Below are 18,944 nucleotides of genomic sequence, written 5' to 3'. Positions count from 1 at the left end.
GCAATTATCAAACTGTGCAATAGAGAAAATGCTAAGTGTATCTGTTGTACTGTTTTGTTTAAAAATATAATTTGGAGAAGGATCAGACAAGCCCTAAATAAAGTATCAGTGCCCTGGATCTGCCAGTGTAATGTACCCAAAACAGATTTTAGTTCAATTGTGTGTCTCCAATTCCCATACATCTTAGGGCTAATTGTGAATCAAATGAGTCAGAATTAATCAATTTTGTTTAAGTGAGTATATTTTTCACCAATGGGGAAGGTGTAAGCTTATATTAAAATACAACCGGGTCTGCAGGGACAGCACCAGAAAAATAAGGGAACCTCTTTGAATATGTTTTAGAACTACCCACAGATGGTGTCAAGCAGTTTTCCACTGAGCATATTTAAAAACAGCACTTGGAATTCTAGCTCTATGTAAATAGTGATGGGCATAACAATTTCACCATCATTTGCAGAATTCTAATACAAATCTTAATTTTCAAATACTGTGTAGGAATCTAATTCAGATAGCATATTAGAAACAGACTTAACATCCCATCAATCATAAATGGAACTTGGGGTAATAACGTCATCCATAGCAACTTTACAAACATACAGAATTTGCAATGGCGCTGTAGGACCAAAAATGTCATAGGAGACTTTAGCACAAATTATATTATCATGGACAGGGAATATAGTAAAGTTCACAAGGGAGATGTCTCTTCGGCGCATATGTACAGAGGATTGTGGAGTAAGCACCTCAGCAGTTCTGGAGAAGAGTGATCTGGGAAAAAGTATCCATTCAACAGCAGAAAACTGTAAAAATCCAATCCAGAGGAAGAGAAAAAAAATTGAAAGAAAAATCCAACAGAAGGAACATGGAGGAATCTGGTAAGTCTGTTTTAGCCAAAAGAACAGTGCCCGTGCACCATGCTTGGAGGTATGTAAAGAGTCTGAAGAAATATCATTAATGTTGACAAAATAACCAGATGAAGTCAGAGTTAAAACAAGGACCTCGTCAGACAAAGGAGAGCAGGTAGGCACCTCTAAAGGCAGTTGATAGTATATAATTTAACTGCAAGGAGCAGCAGTAGAAAACAGAAAATGATAAAAACACATCCTGTGTTTACATCATTCACTGGTATGATTTAAAGTTCAGCCTCTGAAGTGCCCAGTCGGGAAGTAGAAAGATCAGAACTGCTCAGTGCATGTAGAGGGATTTCATGCTGGCTAGGGAGAGGTGACAAGGAACTGCACAGGGCCCCTGTGCCTACTATGGAGGATTGGTCACATGGTGTAACTTGAACAAACCAATTGAAACTTTCTGTTTCTGTTTACAACCAGCAAGCAGTGGCAAAATCAATGTTTGAGTACCTTGGATTGCATGGACAGTCACAGGTGCACAGTAGGCAAACATACCTGAATTACTCTGTAACCCTTGCGGGCTTCTAACACAAGAACACAGTCAAATTGCAGCTTTCAGGAGTTATATTTTGACAGAAAAAAAAGCCATTGGAAATTAACAAAAAAGATTAGTCTTTTTGACAAACTATCTTATTTATCAAGCCTGTGTTGTGTGGATTTTGTATAGCAAAAGTTTGCGTGAGGCTGTTTAAATATCAATAGTCTGGGACTATATGATAGGAATGATCAGGTTTAAGCACTGAAAATAATGGATTATTCATAGGGGAGACCCAAAGCTCAATCACACCCTGAAATTCTAATTGTGATAGAATCTCCCTAACAGGGCATTTAGCTTCATGTTTAATTGGGTATTATGCTTGCACCTCTGGGCTGGACCTTAAAGGTATAACATGATAAGGTGAGGCTTGATCCTGACCTGCCTGATTGCGATATAGTGCTGGGACGTGTTGAAGAGACCATTCTGCAGCATATGCTGCTTTAACATCCTGAGGAACACAAACGGAAAAGGAAGGTATTATTACATCCTCCCCTTGTGGGACTTTTATAACAAGCTTTGGCAGTCAACCTACCTCAGCCAAGAGAAGGTCGTTTTCATAAGTTACATTCTGCCAGAATATTGCTTTAACGGTACGCTGTAGGTCACCCTCAATTTGTATGTCCAAATCATAAAGTCTTTCATCAGGAGGGTTTAGTCATTGATCTGGAGTTTCAACCGGTACATAGTCATTAGTCGTTCTCACCATCAGAAACTCTTGAAGAGTCTGATGAACTATTGAGACCTGTGCTGTGCTGTTCTGAAGAGTTCTTGCCCACGTCCTGTTTTGAAGAAGAGTTCTGATTACTGGTGACATATTTTGTGGAAATTACTGCCACTTTTTTCTTTTTAAATCTTGCTTTTTGTTGTGGAAAATCTCTTCTTTTTTCTGATGATCTAAGAGAGCATTGTGAGCCCATTTTCGTTTTCTATATTTTTGCTGTCTGTTGTCACCTTGTCCCCCTCTCACTGACCGCTTGTCTGTAGAGTCCTGAAAGGAAAGAGAAAGGTGCGTATCAGAATATTGATACTATCAGTCTGTTTAATTGTATCACAGTTACGTAAATTGTAATGCTTTTCAGAACACTTTGGTTGCAAAGATCCAGTACATGTTTTAGTTTTAGCTCTGTCTTTATTTTTATACCAGTGCTTTTTAGAAGACTCCGGTGTTCAACCTGGCAGTATCTGCATTTGCCTTTAAGTGTGCGGCTTATTAAATATGGTTCCCAAACTATCAAGACCTATAGGTGTATTTTTCAGAAATTAAGAAAGTGAGCCTTTGGCATATCGCCAAAGAAGTTGTCTCCCCTTTGATATTACTTACAATAACTGAGCACAGAGTGGCAAAGTTCATCTCCAAATCCAGGGCAGGGCCGCTCCATGATCAGCCTGAATCTGTTTAAGTGCTTCAGGTAAAACCTCAATTGAAGTAGTAACATGAGTAATGGTGTAAATGGCAGTAAATACAGTACCAAATATATTACACTGCTCAACAGGGGGAACCATACCAATTGGAAGGCACATAGTGAGAATTCTAAATCTATCTTGGGGTCCCATAAAGTGAAACACTGTGTAGGAAAGTGTCCTTTCAGGTTTTGCCTGCATATCGCTTGAGCTGTGCTTGTGAAATTTATTGTTTTTATTATATCTTAAAAGGGACTTACATCCGCCTTCACTTTTTATTAGTCTGTATGCTTGCTAGTTCACTTTCCTCCGTTTCTATTGGTTGTAGCCTGTTCTCCCTTTTGAGTCTCTCTTATCAGTTTTCCTTGGCCTAACTACTAATTTCCATCTGCATTGATGGTTCGAACCGTCATTCTTTTGGTTAGTGCTGGATACCATTTACTGTTTACATTTTCCTATCTTTCCCTCTAAACACCTACTATTGCTTTATTTCACTACTAAAGGGGCAGTCACAACTGCAATTACCTTGCATTTAAGATGGGCTTGATTTAAATAGTAAACCAGGTGCAGCAGCATTGGGGCCAAAAGCTCAATGGACCCCCTAAACACAGATTATTGCAAAGTTTTACTACTAAATAGACAGTCACAAGTGCAATTACCTTGCAGGGAATAGGGTCATGATTGAAATAGTACAACAGGTGCAGTGGCACAGGGGCCAACAGATGTAATCACTCCTCTAAACACCAAGCATTGCTATATTTTACTCCTACACAGGCGTTCACTAGTGCACTTATCTTACAGGTTCTAGGGTCATGATGTGCATTGCATGTCATATCTTAGACATTTTAAGATAGGCAGATGCAAAGGGATAGCTACAGATTTTTTACATGAGGCTTGGTTTCTCCCTTTTCAATACAGATGTATGCATGAGAACAACTGAGTGTGGCACTTCTTTGGGTCACTCTTTTGTCTGTAAAGAGATAACACTTCATGGAGTTTCTAATGCGCCCATGCTAACCTAGCATACTATTTGAAGGGTGTTCCTGTACAATTGATAAAGTGTCGATTGTTTTGCTTTCTAACAGAGCTACTTAATTTGAAATGATCAGAGTTTTTATGGGATTAAACTAGGTGTCTCTTATGTAGTTACTGTTTCCAAGGTTGCGAAATTAGGAGAGTGCAGCCTGTATTTCGCTGTTTGTGGTGATCTTTCAAGTATACATTGACCTTGTGCCTTGCTGTGCAATTTTCATAGACTATGGACTTGAATCTGCTCGTGCATCATTTGCAGTCGTATCGTCTATGTTGTCCTGTGATGATGCTTCCTGTGCTGCGAGAAGCCTATTAGGAGCCGCCTTCACCAGTTCCTGATGCTGCTTCGACTTAAGATTTCCTGCCATCTAGACACTATTCTGAAGATGCACTCCTGGAACTATTGCTTTCAGCTTCTTCTGAATGGGCTGGTGATGAATATCTTCATTCCTTGGATCTTGCTCTTTAGGCCTCTTTTGATGTGCTGTCTTCAGATGCAGGTTCCTTACTGTGCCCCAATGGCACTATGGAAATGGATGTTGTGGACATTTCGGAGATGCTGTCCTTCAATTTGTGTGCTTCCTATGCTTTTTAAATGACGTGTTGCTTTTTTGAAACAGCTTTTTTTTAGTAATATACGTGATTTTTTAATTTGCCATTTAATGTGGCTTTTTTGCGACGGCTTATGCTGTAAAGTATTTATGTGAAACGCAAGGTGTTTTGCAATTCTTAATTGCTTTTGCTTATTTTTATATGTCATCTTATTCGACCAAGGGGAGGGTGTTCTAGAGCTTACATTAAACCTCCATTTACATTTTTATTTTTAACTTGCCATCTTTTTCTAATGGTGGTTTGCACATGTTTTCCCTAATATGAGGAAGTGCCATGCACGCATTTACATTTATTCCTGGCAGATATTGTAGCCCTGTAGTTTGCAGAGTTAGTTCCTGGTGCACACATATTAGAACGTGTTGCCCTTGTCATATTTTTATGGTCATAAAAGACGACTCTTTCTCTGCAGACTAACTAAAGATACTATTCTCCACCACTGGCACAGTATGACAAGTATGGTGTTTGATTATTTAAATAGCTTCCATAATGAATTCTATGAGTGGCATTTCACACCAAAGTTATCATGGAAACGTCTGTTAATTGTGACTGAAAAGCATCTCTGCAGGTCTGACCTTCACATTGAGAAGGAAGATAGCCATGTGAGAGAAGTGTGGTGGTCGCACACTCAGAAGGGGTACATTCATTAGTGTACTGAGGCTGCCTTCCTGGCATAATATACCAAGGTATGGTGTCAGATCATTTCAGCAGGTCTGGCAGAAGGGTAACCAAATATGCTCTCGCTAGTGTAGATATATCAGTGAAAGATAGGAATAACATTAGGAACAATTAACATCGTTGAATTGTTTGTGTTTTTTGCCATTCCAATAATGCTTAGAACAATGATTTGTTTTATCTGTCTAATAATCGCAGCTCATGTTTTATTTACAAAGATTATATCTGTTAAATAAACATTTGAAAATAACTCCTTGTATCTTTTCTTTGTGACACCTTGGCCATGCAAAAGTGACAAAAGAAAGGGTTAGATCTTTTTCCACTAACTCCTGGGGAATCTGAGTGGTCATGTTCGAGGTTACCGACAACATCCATTATTCTGGAATGTTAGGAGTTTAGATGTGGTACTGTGAGCTAGTCAAAACAAACATTTATGATCTAAGTAGGCACAGTCTCCATATTCTCTATATTATGAAGTTTTGTTGACCTTATACACAGTCCTACTAAATTGTAGGAACTGTATTACAAGTGAGAGCCACACAAGTTACCCCACTCATGGATTCCCTCTTTACAAAAAAAAGGTTCAGTTTTGAGCGGAAAAATTTGATATTTTCATGTTGCGTTTTGGACCTTTTCCTGTCCTGGGCCCTAGGCCTACCCACACAATTGAGTTACCATTGTATTGGTTGTCATGTGGGATCCTAAAATAGTAGATCATTTGTTATTAGCAATTGGAGTTTGCTGCATTAGTGCCTTCCAAATGTAAGCCAGTGTAAGAAAGAAGACAGTTTGAAAAATAACATCTCAACCATATGCTAGTACAGGTACACACAAATTCAGAGATGTACAAATAACCATTGCTCCTAAACTCCATATTTTTTAATCATTTGAGAAATACACAGGTTTCCTTCATACCCAATTTTCATTCTACATGTTTCACCATGAATTGGTCTATACTTAGTACACAGTGAAAAAATATGGTACGGCGTAGCTCAGTTGCTGGCTCTTAGTACCTTTGGTACTTTGAGAGCCTACAAACCCTTTATATTCTGGCAACCATAAGGGTCTAATGAAAGTAATGGTATATTGCTTTTGTAAATCTGCCATTGTGACAAAAAGTTACAGATAAAAAGGTTGTCTCAAATGGCCATTTTTTCCCTACTCATTTTCAATATTTCTTTAATTCAACAGTTATTTTTGGGGGGAAAATCTTAAGGGATCTATATGTATGACTCCTCGCTGAATTCGGAATTCTGTCTAGTTTTCAGAAATCTATAACTTTCCTGGATCACCCATGGTTTTCAAACTGGTTTCCATCACTAACTAAGAGCAAAGAAAAAAAGGAACAATTAGCTACCTCTTTTAAAAATGCCAAACCTGTGGTAAAAGACTGTGTTTCCAATTCTGCATGCTCCTGAAAGCTAAAAAGATGCTGAAACCGTTCGTTGATGTCATTTTTAACCTCTTCGATGTTCATGACGGCTCCCGGCAGTCATGAGTCACGGTGGGCGTGTGCTGATGACGGCCGGGAGACGTCATAATCACGCCCGCGATTGGAATGTTCAGCACTGCGGCAAAATTCGCGCCGCAGTGATGAAGTTAAGAAAAAATGCAAACTTTTATGAAGCACTTTTTTTTCCTATTTTTTCCCGAAAACTCAAAATTTAGCAATATATTGTCTGTTTCCAGCAAACCTTGAAGACCTTTACAATCCCCAAAGTGTTAGAATAAAAGGACGTACATTCAGTGTGAATACCTTCTGCAGAAAATAAGTTAAGCAAACCTAAGTGTGAACTACACTAAATAGCCAAAAAAAGGTTTATCATTGGGTGACCAGCAGTTGGGAATTTAAAATCTTTGTTCCCATCACTCTTAGGTCTACATAAAAATAAGCTTCTTTTGTGCTTTCCTTGCTGCTGAAATATTGTGAAATATTTGCACAGTTTATTTACAGGTATTTAAATGCTGTATGGTAAAATAAACTGATATTCTACAGCCTTTCCTTTCACACTTCCTGTAAGCCATCCAAATTGTCAGATAGTTCACTTGACAAAGCAGCAATTTGTCATACGGCATGGCCTGATATTTGAGTTCTGTCTTTTAATGCACAGCAAATGTGACAACATAAAAACACAATGTAAAACAATCTTTACTGCTCAATCCCCTTCTGAACTTCGGGATAGTTAATTTGGGGGTATTGCAGCACCACTTACCCCACTTCCATTGCCTCTGCCTGGATTTACAACAGCTGTGTACAAAGACAAATAAACATCACTGACATCTTACCTCCTAGAATACATGACACGTCTTCAAGTGAGTATCAACTTCCAAGTGATCTTAATCCCTTCTAGATGTTCTCTACACACCTTGGCTCTGATTTACTTAGGGATTGCGCAACCATTGCATTAGGCAAGGCGACAAAAGGCAACACAAGTGCTTAAGTTAGATTTACTATGCCATTCAAAGCTGACTTGCGTGGCTGCATGTGTTACTCTGCGTTGGGATGACATTCCATGGATGGAGTTTGGGTGTTCCCACGAGTCCATATGTGGTTGTTGATGCATTCCAGGATGTACTAAGACTAGTAAACCTAGGAATGCATCAAAATGGTATCCATCCAAAGAGACGTAAGAAGGATAAACATGTTTAAGTCTCCTCTTTATTATCTCTTTGAATGTGTGCTGCATTTTACAGCACACATAGAAAGAGAAAAGTGACACTGAGGATTGTTTATGTGCAAGAAGTTATTTTTTGTGCAGAAAGGTGTCCCTTCCTGAAAAAAAAAAACTCTACCTGTAATGCAGTGACCCTTGCACCATGATACAAGGTTTACTGCTTTGGTGCCAGGCAGCACATAGAGCACCAGTGCAGGAAGAGAGCAGGAATGAACCATATATTAGAAAATGTGGTGATGTCCTGTTTTGAAAAAATACCACAAGAGTTGACTGATCACTTGACCCTGCCTGCAATGCGAAATGCAAACTCAGTGTTTGCTCAGTTTTAAACCTCAGTTTCCTACTGTTTATAATATTTATCACAGTTACCTTTGTGTGACTGTCTCAAAAATTGTATTCAATAAACCTTTTCAAAATTCATTTAATGAAACATAAATGTCTGTCAACATCGTTAACACAATTTTAACATAAGCAAAATCGACCTATAGAATCTAGTAAAACATAATCATGAATTCACATACATTTTGCACACAACACAAAGTGGTTTGAGTCACTGTTATCAGTAAATCAAAAGGACATGGTTCATTCTATTAGAATAATTAGAACAAGAAAGAAACCTTAGCACAAAGATAGTGAACCAGCAAAAAAAAGGTGATCAATGTGACTGATGCGTGAGCTACTTGGAGTCCACTTACCGACATGTACCAATTCCTACAGCCTAACCATGTGGCTGTCATCCACGAGATTTACAGAGACGAACTCTATCACCTGAAAATATGAAACACAAATTTCGAAACCGCTGTTTCTGCTAATACGCTGGTGTAATGCAGATGCTCAAACTCAAACTCCTGGACTTCTAGCCCCATGTTAATGAAAACCGCGCACTTGACACACTAATTTCATCCTCATAACCATAACCCTGAGGTCTGTGCCTGGTAACAGCAAAATAATGCCTACTGAATTGTGTCCAATAAACATTATAGGCATAAAACATGTCTGTAAAATGTGGAACCTCTATGGCGTTTAAGACTTGTGAATCACAAAACAAATAAGACAACAAAGCCACAGTCAATACTTCACGAGCGCTTCAGTCGAAAATGAGCCATTAGCGACCAACACCAAATTGGTATGTACCTGGATTAGAAGTCATGTAGCTAAAAGCCAAATCTTGATGTACGAGTAGCCAAAAGTCTGTTTGAAGTTCGCCGGTAAACTCGGTGACTCACGTTTTCCGCCAACCTAAAACAATGTCATGTTAAAGCCACTAGGTCTCCAGTAACTGGTACAAAGTGTATACCACAAACAATGATATACTCAAAACTACCTTTGATTGAGGCAAATGCAGCACAGCGTTCCCGGTCTGCGAAAGTTTCAATCCCCGAATGAGGCTTTGTGTTGAACACAACCGTCTTCCTACAACTAAATGGCATTCGAATTAAAAACCGGGTCACAATAATGACAAGTCAATCTCATGCCTGACTCCAAAAATGTTCACCGCAACAAATACCTTCAATCTCCAGTTCTCCACCGTATACTTCTCCCTCTCTTTTCCAAAGAACTCGTAATTCTATGTCAGGACGGAGGCTCCGGTTATGCTTTTCTCAATTTCTTTACTGGAGACAGCAGCCAATGAAAACACAGTAAAGAAAACAAAAAACTTCACTTCCCATGAGCACATAGTAACCATAGAGTACATAGAAGGTATAAATATAGTCATAGAGGTCCCAACTTCCTCTTTCTTTGCTGCTCCGCAGCCAGTTAAGTGTTTTCTCCTTTATTGTTACTTCTATGCATTATTTGATGTTTATATTGTAAGCGCTTTGTATTTTGCACTGTTGCGCTTCCGCTGTATGCTCATTCGAACCTCCGGTTCGTGTATTCGCGCTGTTACTGTATGCGCTTTGTGTTCTGCTTTACCTTGTGTATTTCACCGTTTTTCGGCGTCGCTTCGGGGACGTGGGCTCACCCCCCGGTTGCAGGCTTTCTTATTGTGCCTGTTTCTTGAGTTTGTGGAGCGGGAGTGGGGCTGAGAGACGCGCGTCCTTCTCGCGCGTCTCCCATTTTCGACAGGGCTACTCGGCGCATGCGCAGTACACCGGCTGTTCCGTTTTAGCGGTCGGCGGTGGTACTGCACGCGCTCCTTGGAATTCGGACAGGACAGCTGAGCGCTCGTGTGTCTCTTCGGAGATAAGTGAATTTGGCTTTTGCCTTTGCCCGAATTTCCTGTCGTTAGGCCCCTCACGCTCTAGAGTTATAAAAAAGGCCTAGGGTTGTAAAATTATAGAGAGGCTCTGCCTAGAGTGTGTCACGCAAGCCCTCCCTCCACTTTTGAAAATTGTTGGACAGGTTGCCGCCTGTTCTTGGCTTGCTTTGGGGTTACACTTCCTCTGAAGTGCCCTTTGGGTGTTGATATTTTACCTCTCCTCTTGGGCATATTATCTACCTTAAGGCAGAATGTCGGAATATTATGAGAATGAGGAGTCCTACTATTATGCTGAGGAAGAGCCCGCAGGCTCTGAAGGTGCTGAATTCATGGACCAAGCCTTGTATCAGGCTATAGCCCCTCTAAAAAGACATTTGGCTGATTATGCCACTCAGCAGGGTTGGATACCTTCTTCAGGTCGGTCTAAGAAGTCTCCTAAAAATCCTCATAAGGCGGACTTTGTTAAATTGGCTAAAAATCTATCCACCTCCAAGACTTCCAAAAGATCTGCCTCGTCTTTTCAGACGCATCCAGTTTCAACTGTCACTGATGACTCTTCTTCTACTGACTCTTCAGATCCTGTGAATCCGCCTCCCAAGGAAAAGGCTCGTAAGGAGCTCTTCATCGATGCCTCTTCTGTTCCACAAGTATTAACCTTTGATCCGGATGACATTATTCATCCAAACTCTTCAGTTTGGCTTCCCTCTCCTGAAGTTACTGACTACGTTCAGGCACATATCCGTGGTCCCTTCGAGAAAGATTTTCGTGCTAGACTGCGCTCTGAGTGTCCAAGACCAGACCTGGCAGACAAGTTAGCTGAGACTCCCGAGGTTGATCCCTCTATGATTACTTATATGCGCAAATATGCTAAAGACCCGAAGAAAGGCTTAGATAGATCGTGGAGGTCCTGCCAGGACATATTACTAGATCTCTTGGGTCCATTGACCAAGATTTTGGATTTGGTGTATACTGCGAAACATTCTAACACTCTCATTGATCCTGATGAGTTAGCAGGATGGTCTCAGCGAGCCAGCTGCATTTTAGGGAATGCTAATTGTGCCCTCTCCTGCGAGCGGGGTCGCTCCATCTTGATGAAATTAGATCCTAAATTAACGGATCTTGCTTCTTCCGAATCCGGTTCCTTGGCACAAGGGTTGCTCTTTGGTCCCCCCTTTCTAAAAGAACTTACTAATTTTGTGGCAACATTCAGTGGCCTTGACAAGGCGCAATCGAACTTACGTCGAGCCTTCCGTCCGGTTTTCGGACGGGCCGGACGAAGGGGACGTTCGTCCGGCCGGGGAGGTACCCAGCCTACTCAACGAGGAGGTCAGTCCCAGAGAGGAGGAGCCCAGGATTCATATGGCTCTGGAAAATCTAGATTCTATCCCTCTCGCAAGGGCAGAAATAACTACGGCAAAGGCGGCTATGGAGGTGCCCAAGGAGGACGTCAAGATTCCTCCAACTCAGGTGAGCTTGATTCTAGCCTCGGAGGTTGTTCTGGGGGACAGACTAAAGTTTTTTCTCCACAACTGGCAGCTAATCTCCAGCGATGCTTGGGTGTTGGAGACGGTTCAAGGTTTCAAACTAGAGTTTTACGAACGCCCTCTCCAACACCGCCTTCCCACCCCCCTTGTTGTTTCCCAACAAGATCAGGACTTCATCTCAGAAGAAGTCGAATCTCTTCTGGCGAAAGGAGCCATCATTCCAACTTCCCGTCACCCCGACAGTTTCGCCAGCAATATCTTCCTAGTGGAGAAAAAAGGGGGAGGTTCCCGTTTGGTCCTCAACCTCAAAGAGTTCAACGGCGGAGTTATATACCGTCATTTCAAGATGGAAGGTATCCATCTTCTTCGAGATCTTCTTCAAGAAGGGGACTGGATGGTCCGTTTGGACCTGAAAGACGCCTATCTATCTGTGCCGATCTATGCTCCCCACCGTCGCTTCCTTCAGTTTCAATGGTTGGGGAATTGGTTCAGTACACTGTACTCCCCTTCGGTCTTTCTTCCGCTCCATGGTGCTTTACGAAGCTCATGAGACCGGTGATGGAGTCTTTGCGGGCCCGGGGAGTCCGTTTGATTGTCTATCTAGATGACATTCTTTTGCTGGCTCATTGCCCTTTTCTTCTGCAACTTCATTTACATTGGTCCATAGAGCTCTTGCAATCTCTAGGGTTTCTTGTCAACCCTCTGAAGTCGGACTTTCAACCCTCGCAGACGATGGATTTCCTCGGGTTCCGCATCGATTCCGTAGCCTGTCAACTTCTTCTTCCTGGTCAGAAGATCAGAGCGATCAAACAAGAATTGCGCATGGTCTTGTCCAAACAAATGATCTCTTTGCGGACAGTGGCTCGGATCGTGGGCCTCTTGTCCTCTTCCATCCAAGCCATTTTTCCGGGTCCCTTACACTATCGCGCTCTTCAGCGCCTCAAGATCCGACATCTTCAGAAGGGCCTTCGTTACTCCGACCTCATTCCCCTTTCGGAGGATGCTCGTTGGGAAATGTTGTGGTGGCTGGACCACATGGAGTCTTGGAACGGTTGAGCGCTGTTCGGGAAGACTTCAGACATTGTTATCGAGTCCGATGCGAGTCTTTGGGGACGGGGAGCCAGATGCGGTTCTCTGACGACAGGGGGCCGTTGGTCCCAAGAAGAATTATCCCTCCACTCAATTGTCTAGAGCTTCTTGCGGGCTCTTTTGCGATCCGCTGTCTTTCCCCTCAGGCGACGAACTGTTGCATTCTCCTCCGGATGGACAACATCTCAGCGGTGAGATATGTCAACAAACTTGGGGGCACGAAGTCCAGACTCCTTTCGGAGATCGCCAAGGACTTTTGGCATCTTTGTTTGCAACGCCAGATCACGATTATTGCCGAGTAGCTCCCGGGTCGCGACAATCTCATTGCGGATTGGAACTCTCGTCATCTCTGGGATTACAGCGACTGGTGTCTCCACCCTCGGGTGTTTCGGACCTTGGTCCGGGTTTGGGGCCGATACCACTTGGATCTCTTTGCCTCTCGCCTACACAGACAGCTTCCACTGTTTTACAGTTGCCGCCCGGATCCGGAGGCCTTAGCCACGGATGCCTTTCTCCAGTCTTGGCCTCCTCTCCTGTGCTATGCATTTCCTCCCTTCATGATGATTCCCAGGGTTCTGGCCCGCACAAGGTTTTTTCTCTCGGACCTGATTCTCATCACTCCTCTTTGGAGGGCTAAGGCGTGGTTTCCAGTTCTTCTGGAAATGAGTTGCTCTCCGCCGCTCCTTCTCCCCAACAGGTGGAACCTGTTGCTGGACCCTCTTCTGCAGCCCCATCCTCTCATTCTGTCGGGCATCTCTGTCTTGTGGCGTGGCGGATTTCGGGGGACGCTGGCAAGTCGCAGGCCTTTCTTCTGACGCTGCCCGATTTATCGGCGAAGCTTGGGCTCCCAACACCCACAAACGTTATGCGTCAGCTTGGAAACGGTGGTGTGATTGGTGTGCTCAGAGGTCAGTGGATCCCTCTTTGGCAGATGTCACGTTAGTTCTGAATTTTCTTGCTTCTCTTGCTTCATCTGGTTTGGCATACAGAACGGTAAATAATTTTCATTCTGCTATTTCAGCGGGTCACATTCCAGTGGATACTAAACCGATTGGGGAACATCCTTTGGTTTCCAAATTGCTCAGAGGCATCCGGATGGTAAAACCTCCTTGCCCTAAGTATGTTACATTGTGGGATGTCTCTGTGGTTTTACATTTCTTGAACTCCTGGCCTGTTAATTCAATGCTTTCTCGGAAACAATTGTCCGCAAAATTGACAATGTTGCTATGCCTCTTGTCCGGCAAGCGAGTGTCAGATGTTCGTGCACTGGATCTTGCCGGTCGCACTTTCTCACCTGAAGGTGTTTCTTTTTCCATTCCTCGCCGTACTAAAAGTAACACATCTTCTGTGTCTTATCCCTCTTTTCCACACAATCCCAAGCTGTGTGTAGTGCAATGTATCAAGGATTATGAGGTGAGTACTGCACCTTTCCGTCATGATTTGCAGGGTCAACTGCTTATAGCTTTGCAAAAGCCTTTTAAGCCTGTGTCTCCCGCTACCTTGGCACGTTGGGTACGATGGCTCATGTTAGAAGCGGGCATTGACGTTTCCGTCTTTGGGGCCCATTCTGCTCGGGGAGCTATGGCTTCAAAGGCTTTTTCCTTGGTGGTTGGTCTCCAGGATATCATGAAGGCCGCAGATTGGTCTTCGGAATCTGTTTTCAAAACATTTTATTTCAAACTATTGTTGCTGTTGCTTCTGTTGTGGTGGAGGAGCTTTAAACAAGCATAATCGGAGCCTCCGTCCTGACATAGAATTTAAAATTTGCTAACTTTCGTGCCAAGAATTTTCAATTCTATTAAGGACAGGAGGCGAGGATTATCCCACCCTTATTGACATTTTATGCATTGGATTACGTATGCATGTTGCTATACTGTAATGTTCTTTATTATATGACTCTTTTCCCGCCCTATTGTGAATTTTTGTACTCTATCCTTTGGAATGGCCTTTACGGCTCTGTTTTTCTTCCTCCAGGCTCCGACCTTAAATGAGATATGCTGTGAGTTCCTGCTCTTCGTGGGTCTTCTTCTGTTCCTATGGCTTTGGGAGGTGCCTCCGTCCCTTCATATGGATGATGACTTTTCCTTTGGACGTTCTTAATGGATTTTGACTTTCTGATGTTCTCTTGGTTCTGGACAAAGAAAGAGGAAGTTGGGACCTCTATGACTATATATTTATATTTATACCTTCTATGTACTCTATGGTTACTATGTGCTCATGGGAAGTGTAGTTTTTTGTTTTCTTTACTGTGTTTTCATTGGCTGCTGTCTCCAGTAAAGAAATTGAGAAAAGCATAATCCTCGCCTCCTGTCCTTAACCGAATTGAAAATTATTGGCACGAATGTTAGCAAATTTTAAATTACAGGGAAAAGACGCCTACGAATATGCACTCATGATGAGAGCAATAAAAAGAGGACTAAACAGCTGCCAACCTGAAACCATCCACCGCGGCCATGTTACAAGGATTCCTCAACCTACGTCCCATATAACGAGACTATGATGTTCTCCCCTAATCAGTAGGAACATTAACTCCGTATTCAACCATTGATCTGTACTGTGATGAAGAGCTATGAATCTAAGCGTGCGCGCTGAACAAAATGCTGAGTACTGATCAACTGAAAGAACTACCAAACGATTGTTCGCCCAAAATGTCAAAATGACGATTTGTGCAATAAAGTCAAAGATAAACAGCAAAAAAAAGTGCTCAATGCGATTAGTGGTGAAACTTAATGATGCTAAAACTCAAGGTGCACAGAATGATGTTAGTGTGACCATTAAAGCATGGAATAAAATACATTGTAATCCTTTTGATAGTGACATGATAAATACAATTAATTCATCACAGTGATACACATATATGCGTATACCAGCATGTAATCTCATCTAACAACGTATTATTGATTAACAATACTGTCCAATAACATTGTGGAAATACTCAATATGCATGCTCCAATATTTCTAAAAAGTCATACGCTCAATGCTAGCTTCTTTTTGCTCCCTGCCACTAGCACCTATTATTTGCAGAATACCTCATTCTTGTATTTTGATATTACAGACTGCCAACTGATGTCATAGAAAACATATCATATCCAGTTCATCATTTAGCCCTTTGAGCATTATTGATTCCATAAATTTAATCCACTAGATTTCTCTCTGTGAATGCCACTTGGAATTATCGCATTCTGGTGACTGCTTGATTTTCTATAAAACCTGAAAGCGTAATTGATGGGATTGTGTGGTTGAATTCTGCCGAATGCATGGCAAGACTTGACATAGTAGATTTACTTCTGATTCGGGTTTTATGCTCAGTGATACGTACTTTCAGTTTCCTCACGGTCTTACCTATATATATAATTTACCACATGGGCATTTGATATTATACATGACGTAGGCTGAATTACAATCTGCCTGATCTCTGAGTTTGATGCTTTTACCAGTTTGGGGGTGTAAAATGGAAGATCCCACGATTACATTGTTACAATGCGTACAATTTTGGCACTTTTTCATCCCTGGGTTGACACTGAGTAATTTATCCTTCCTTGTTTTTTGGCTTGTTACCAGCTCTTTTAGGTTTCTGCTGCTCATGTAAGCAAACAGAGGGTTGTTAATAAATAGTCAGTTGAAATCTTCTTCATTCTGTAGCAATTCCCAGCGGTTATTCACGATATGCTTAATTTGTTGTGATTCTGTGAAAATGTTGTTACAAATACCATCCGTCCTCTTTGGCTTTAGCTTTCACTCGTAGCAAGTAGTCTCTGGACACAACTTGTATCCTTGTCTCTGCTTGTGTTAACGTGCTCAGAGGGTACCCCCGAGCCAGAAACCTCATTCCTTACGGCGTCAGACATAATGAAATCATTTTCAAATTTTGACATAAAAATATTGGCAAATTAAGGGGCTCCGGAAAACCCCATGGAGGTTCCACAGATTTGCAAAAAATAATCCTCTTTCCATTGAAAATATGAATGGCGTCAACAAAACTGTAACAGCTCTAGTATAAACACTTTATGCGCAGGCACCTCTGTTGATTTGAGTAATGCCCATTGTGAGAAGTTAGCCTGACATATGATGTCCACTATTCTAGTGGGCACCTTGCACCAGTCTAAACGACCCTTATTGATGGTGGTCGTAAAGTCAACCTTATAGACAAGCTATCCTAGTGGTATCATGAACCAGCAGTCTTAGGCTAAACTCCAAAGAGCATGTGAAGCTGTTTGTTTTACCAATTATAATCCCTTGAATACCAAATGAAAGGACACCACACAAGGTATATATCAAATATATATGTATTTATTTCTAACACAACCCCTCTGCACTCTTTATGAGGTTAGAGATCGAAGTACATCACAAGTTACTCAATTAGCATACTATCAGTTGCACAAATACAGTTATGCCCTAGGGGCCTCAAGACCATATACTAAGTAAGTGGTATAACGACCACTTCAGAAACAGTGAATAGGCCTAGGGCCTAGAGAATAGCTGGGACTACACCAGAAGACCAAAGGTTAGGAAGTAGGAGACCCACGGGAGACGCGTGCAGTGTCTAAACACATTCGCGAGTTACCATTGACTTATAATGGGAACGTAAAAGTTACAAAGTTAAAGATTTAGGGCACTTCCGGATGGACTACAACAAAACCACTTTAAAGTAGTACACTTCAAGAGTCAAGACACATGCAGCCACAAGGACCAGGAGGAGTTGACGATGACCAGGAGCTGGATTTAAGCTGCCACACAATGGATCTACTTGACTGCAGCATCGGTATCCGGATTGGACCCGACAAGCCTTGGCAAACGCAACCCACGCAGGAAGTGAAGATTGGCTTCGAGTCAGACCAGCAAGGTCTGGGGAGCTTCTCCATTGCAGGGAAGCTGGAGCAAGCCTGGAGCAACCAGGCCAGTGGTGTAAATTCAAAAAGAAGTCTTCAGAGGGCTAACTAGCCAGCGGGCTAGCAACCAGGAAGATGCGTTGAGCTGAAATGCAGGAGCAGGCCCCACGCAGCACTCGTGGACTGTGGAGGGCTGAGCTTAGGTGCAAATGGCGCGCAGGTCTGGGGCTTCTCGTACCCCAAGGCACAACTGCGAATTACCTCAGGAGTCGATGCAGTTAGCAAAATGCAGGAAGTCCAGGGTGTCCAGTCCCACATCTCTCGTGTCCGCCAGGGGTCTCCGCTTTGCTGTGGAAGTGGATCGGAGTCAGAGAAGTCTAGAAGTCTAATTCCTGTGTCACTGAGTCTTCGGGTTCTGGCAGGACCATCAACAAAGCAAACCAGTAAGTTACTGGTGGTGACTGTTTGCACAGGGTGGTCACTCCTTGACCACAAGGGAGATGTCTTCAGTCTTCTAGGCAAAATAAAACGTCAAAGGTCCAAGAGTTTCGTATCAGAGTTTCGCTCCAGGATAATCTGAAGTCCTGGGGACACAGCTCCTATCTTTATACTGATTGTAGGGGCTGGATTACCTGCTAGGTCCCTCCTATGGGTGGACCTGGGAAGGGGGTGGTTACACCCCTTTCCCTTTGTCCAGTTTTGCGCTAGAGCAGGGCTGGAATGCCCCAGTAACTGGTTTGAACCGGGCTATGCATGGAGCACCTTGTGTGCACCAGGCAGTGTCTGGAAAAGCATCTTTCCATTCGACCCACCCTGCGCAAATACACTTCAGGCTGTCTGGGGAGGTGCTAGCCCCTACCTCGACAGGAAACCTATTGTCCAGGCCTCCCTTGCTGGAGTTTCGTCCAGCACCAGCAGGTCAGACTCGTGTCTGTGGCAGCAGCAACCATTTTGTGATGTTGAGGCTCTGTTTAACTTTAACTGGCTAAAGCAGTAACTACATGTCTTCTCCCTCTAGAAGGGTGGAATGCCACCCCCGCCGCCAGGACTGGCGGGGGGGGGGGTAGTATTCCAAAGTGTTTGGCACCTTACACGACATGTTTTGATAAAGCCAAAACAAATTTAGCATTAACCATGAGGATTATAATGCACTTAAGAGTTTATTGTATGGCTCTATCATAGAACAGCTATAAGGAGATGGTTCCGAAAGCTGCAGAGGGGCTCAGGTCATGCTAGGGCACCCTCTCACATAAAACCAAGCACTCTGCCTCCAGGATTGTTAAGGCCTGCCATAGAAGTGACTTATATGTTACTATGTGTCTATACATAAGGTAGATATAGATATACTATATCTAAGTAAGGGGTGATTACACTACCATACCCAAGCTGAGTGATCCGCCTGTGGTGTCAGTTTAGATGGCCTGCCTGGGGTGGCATAATACATGCTGCAGCCCCTGGTAGGCCTTGGATACACCTATGCCCTGGGTACCTATGGTACACAATA

At 42.7% G+C, this 18,944-nt stretch overlaps 1 protein-coding gene across 2 annotated transcripts in view; it reads left to right on the top strand.

Moving 5' to 3' along the window:
- The window catches only part of RGS11 (regulator of G protein signaling 11), a 2,073,835-nt gene that overhangs the window by 2,014,483 nt on the left and 40,408 nt on the right, over window positions 1-18,944 (top strand). Inside the window, exon 17 of one of the 2 annotated variants that reach the window (XM_078664274.1) lies at window positions 14,586-14,745. The exons of the other annotated variant lie outside the window; for it this stretch is intronic. Coding sequence (XP_078520400.1) covers window positions 14,586-14,598 — 13 coding nt within the window. The 3' untranslated portion in view covers window positions 14,599-14,745. Of the gene's footprint in view, window positions 1-14,585; window positions 14,746-18,944 lie in introns of those variants that run through there. 2 annotated transcript variants of the gene reach the window in all.

The sequence above is a fragment of the Lissotriton helveticus genome, chromosome 10, assembly GCF_964261635.1.
Source record: "Lissotriton helveticus chromosome 10, aLisHel1.1, whole genome shotgun sequence".
Taxonomy (NCBI): Eukaryota; Metazoa; Chordata; class Amphibia; order Caudata; family Salamandridae; genus Lissotriton; species Lissotriton helveticus.
Note: the sequence above shows the minus strand (reverse complement) of the source record. Positions and strands in the feature narration are given on the sequence as shown.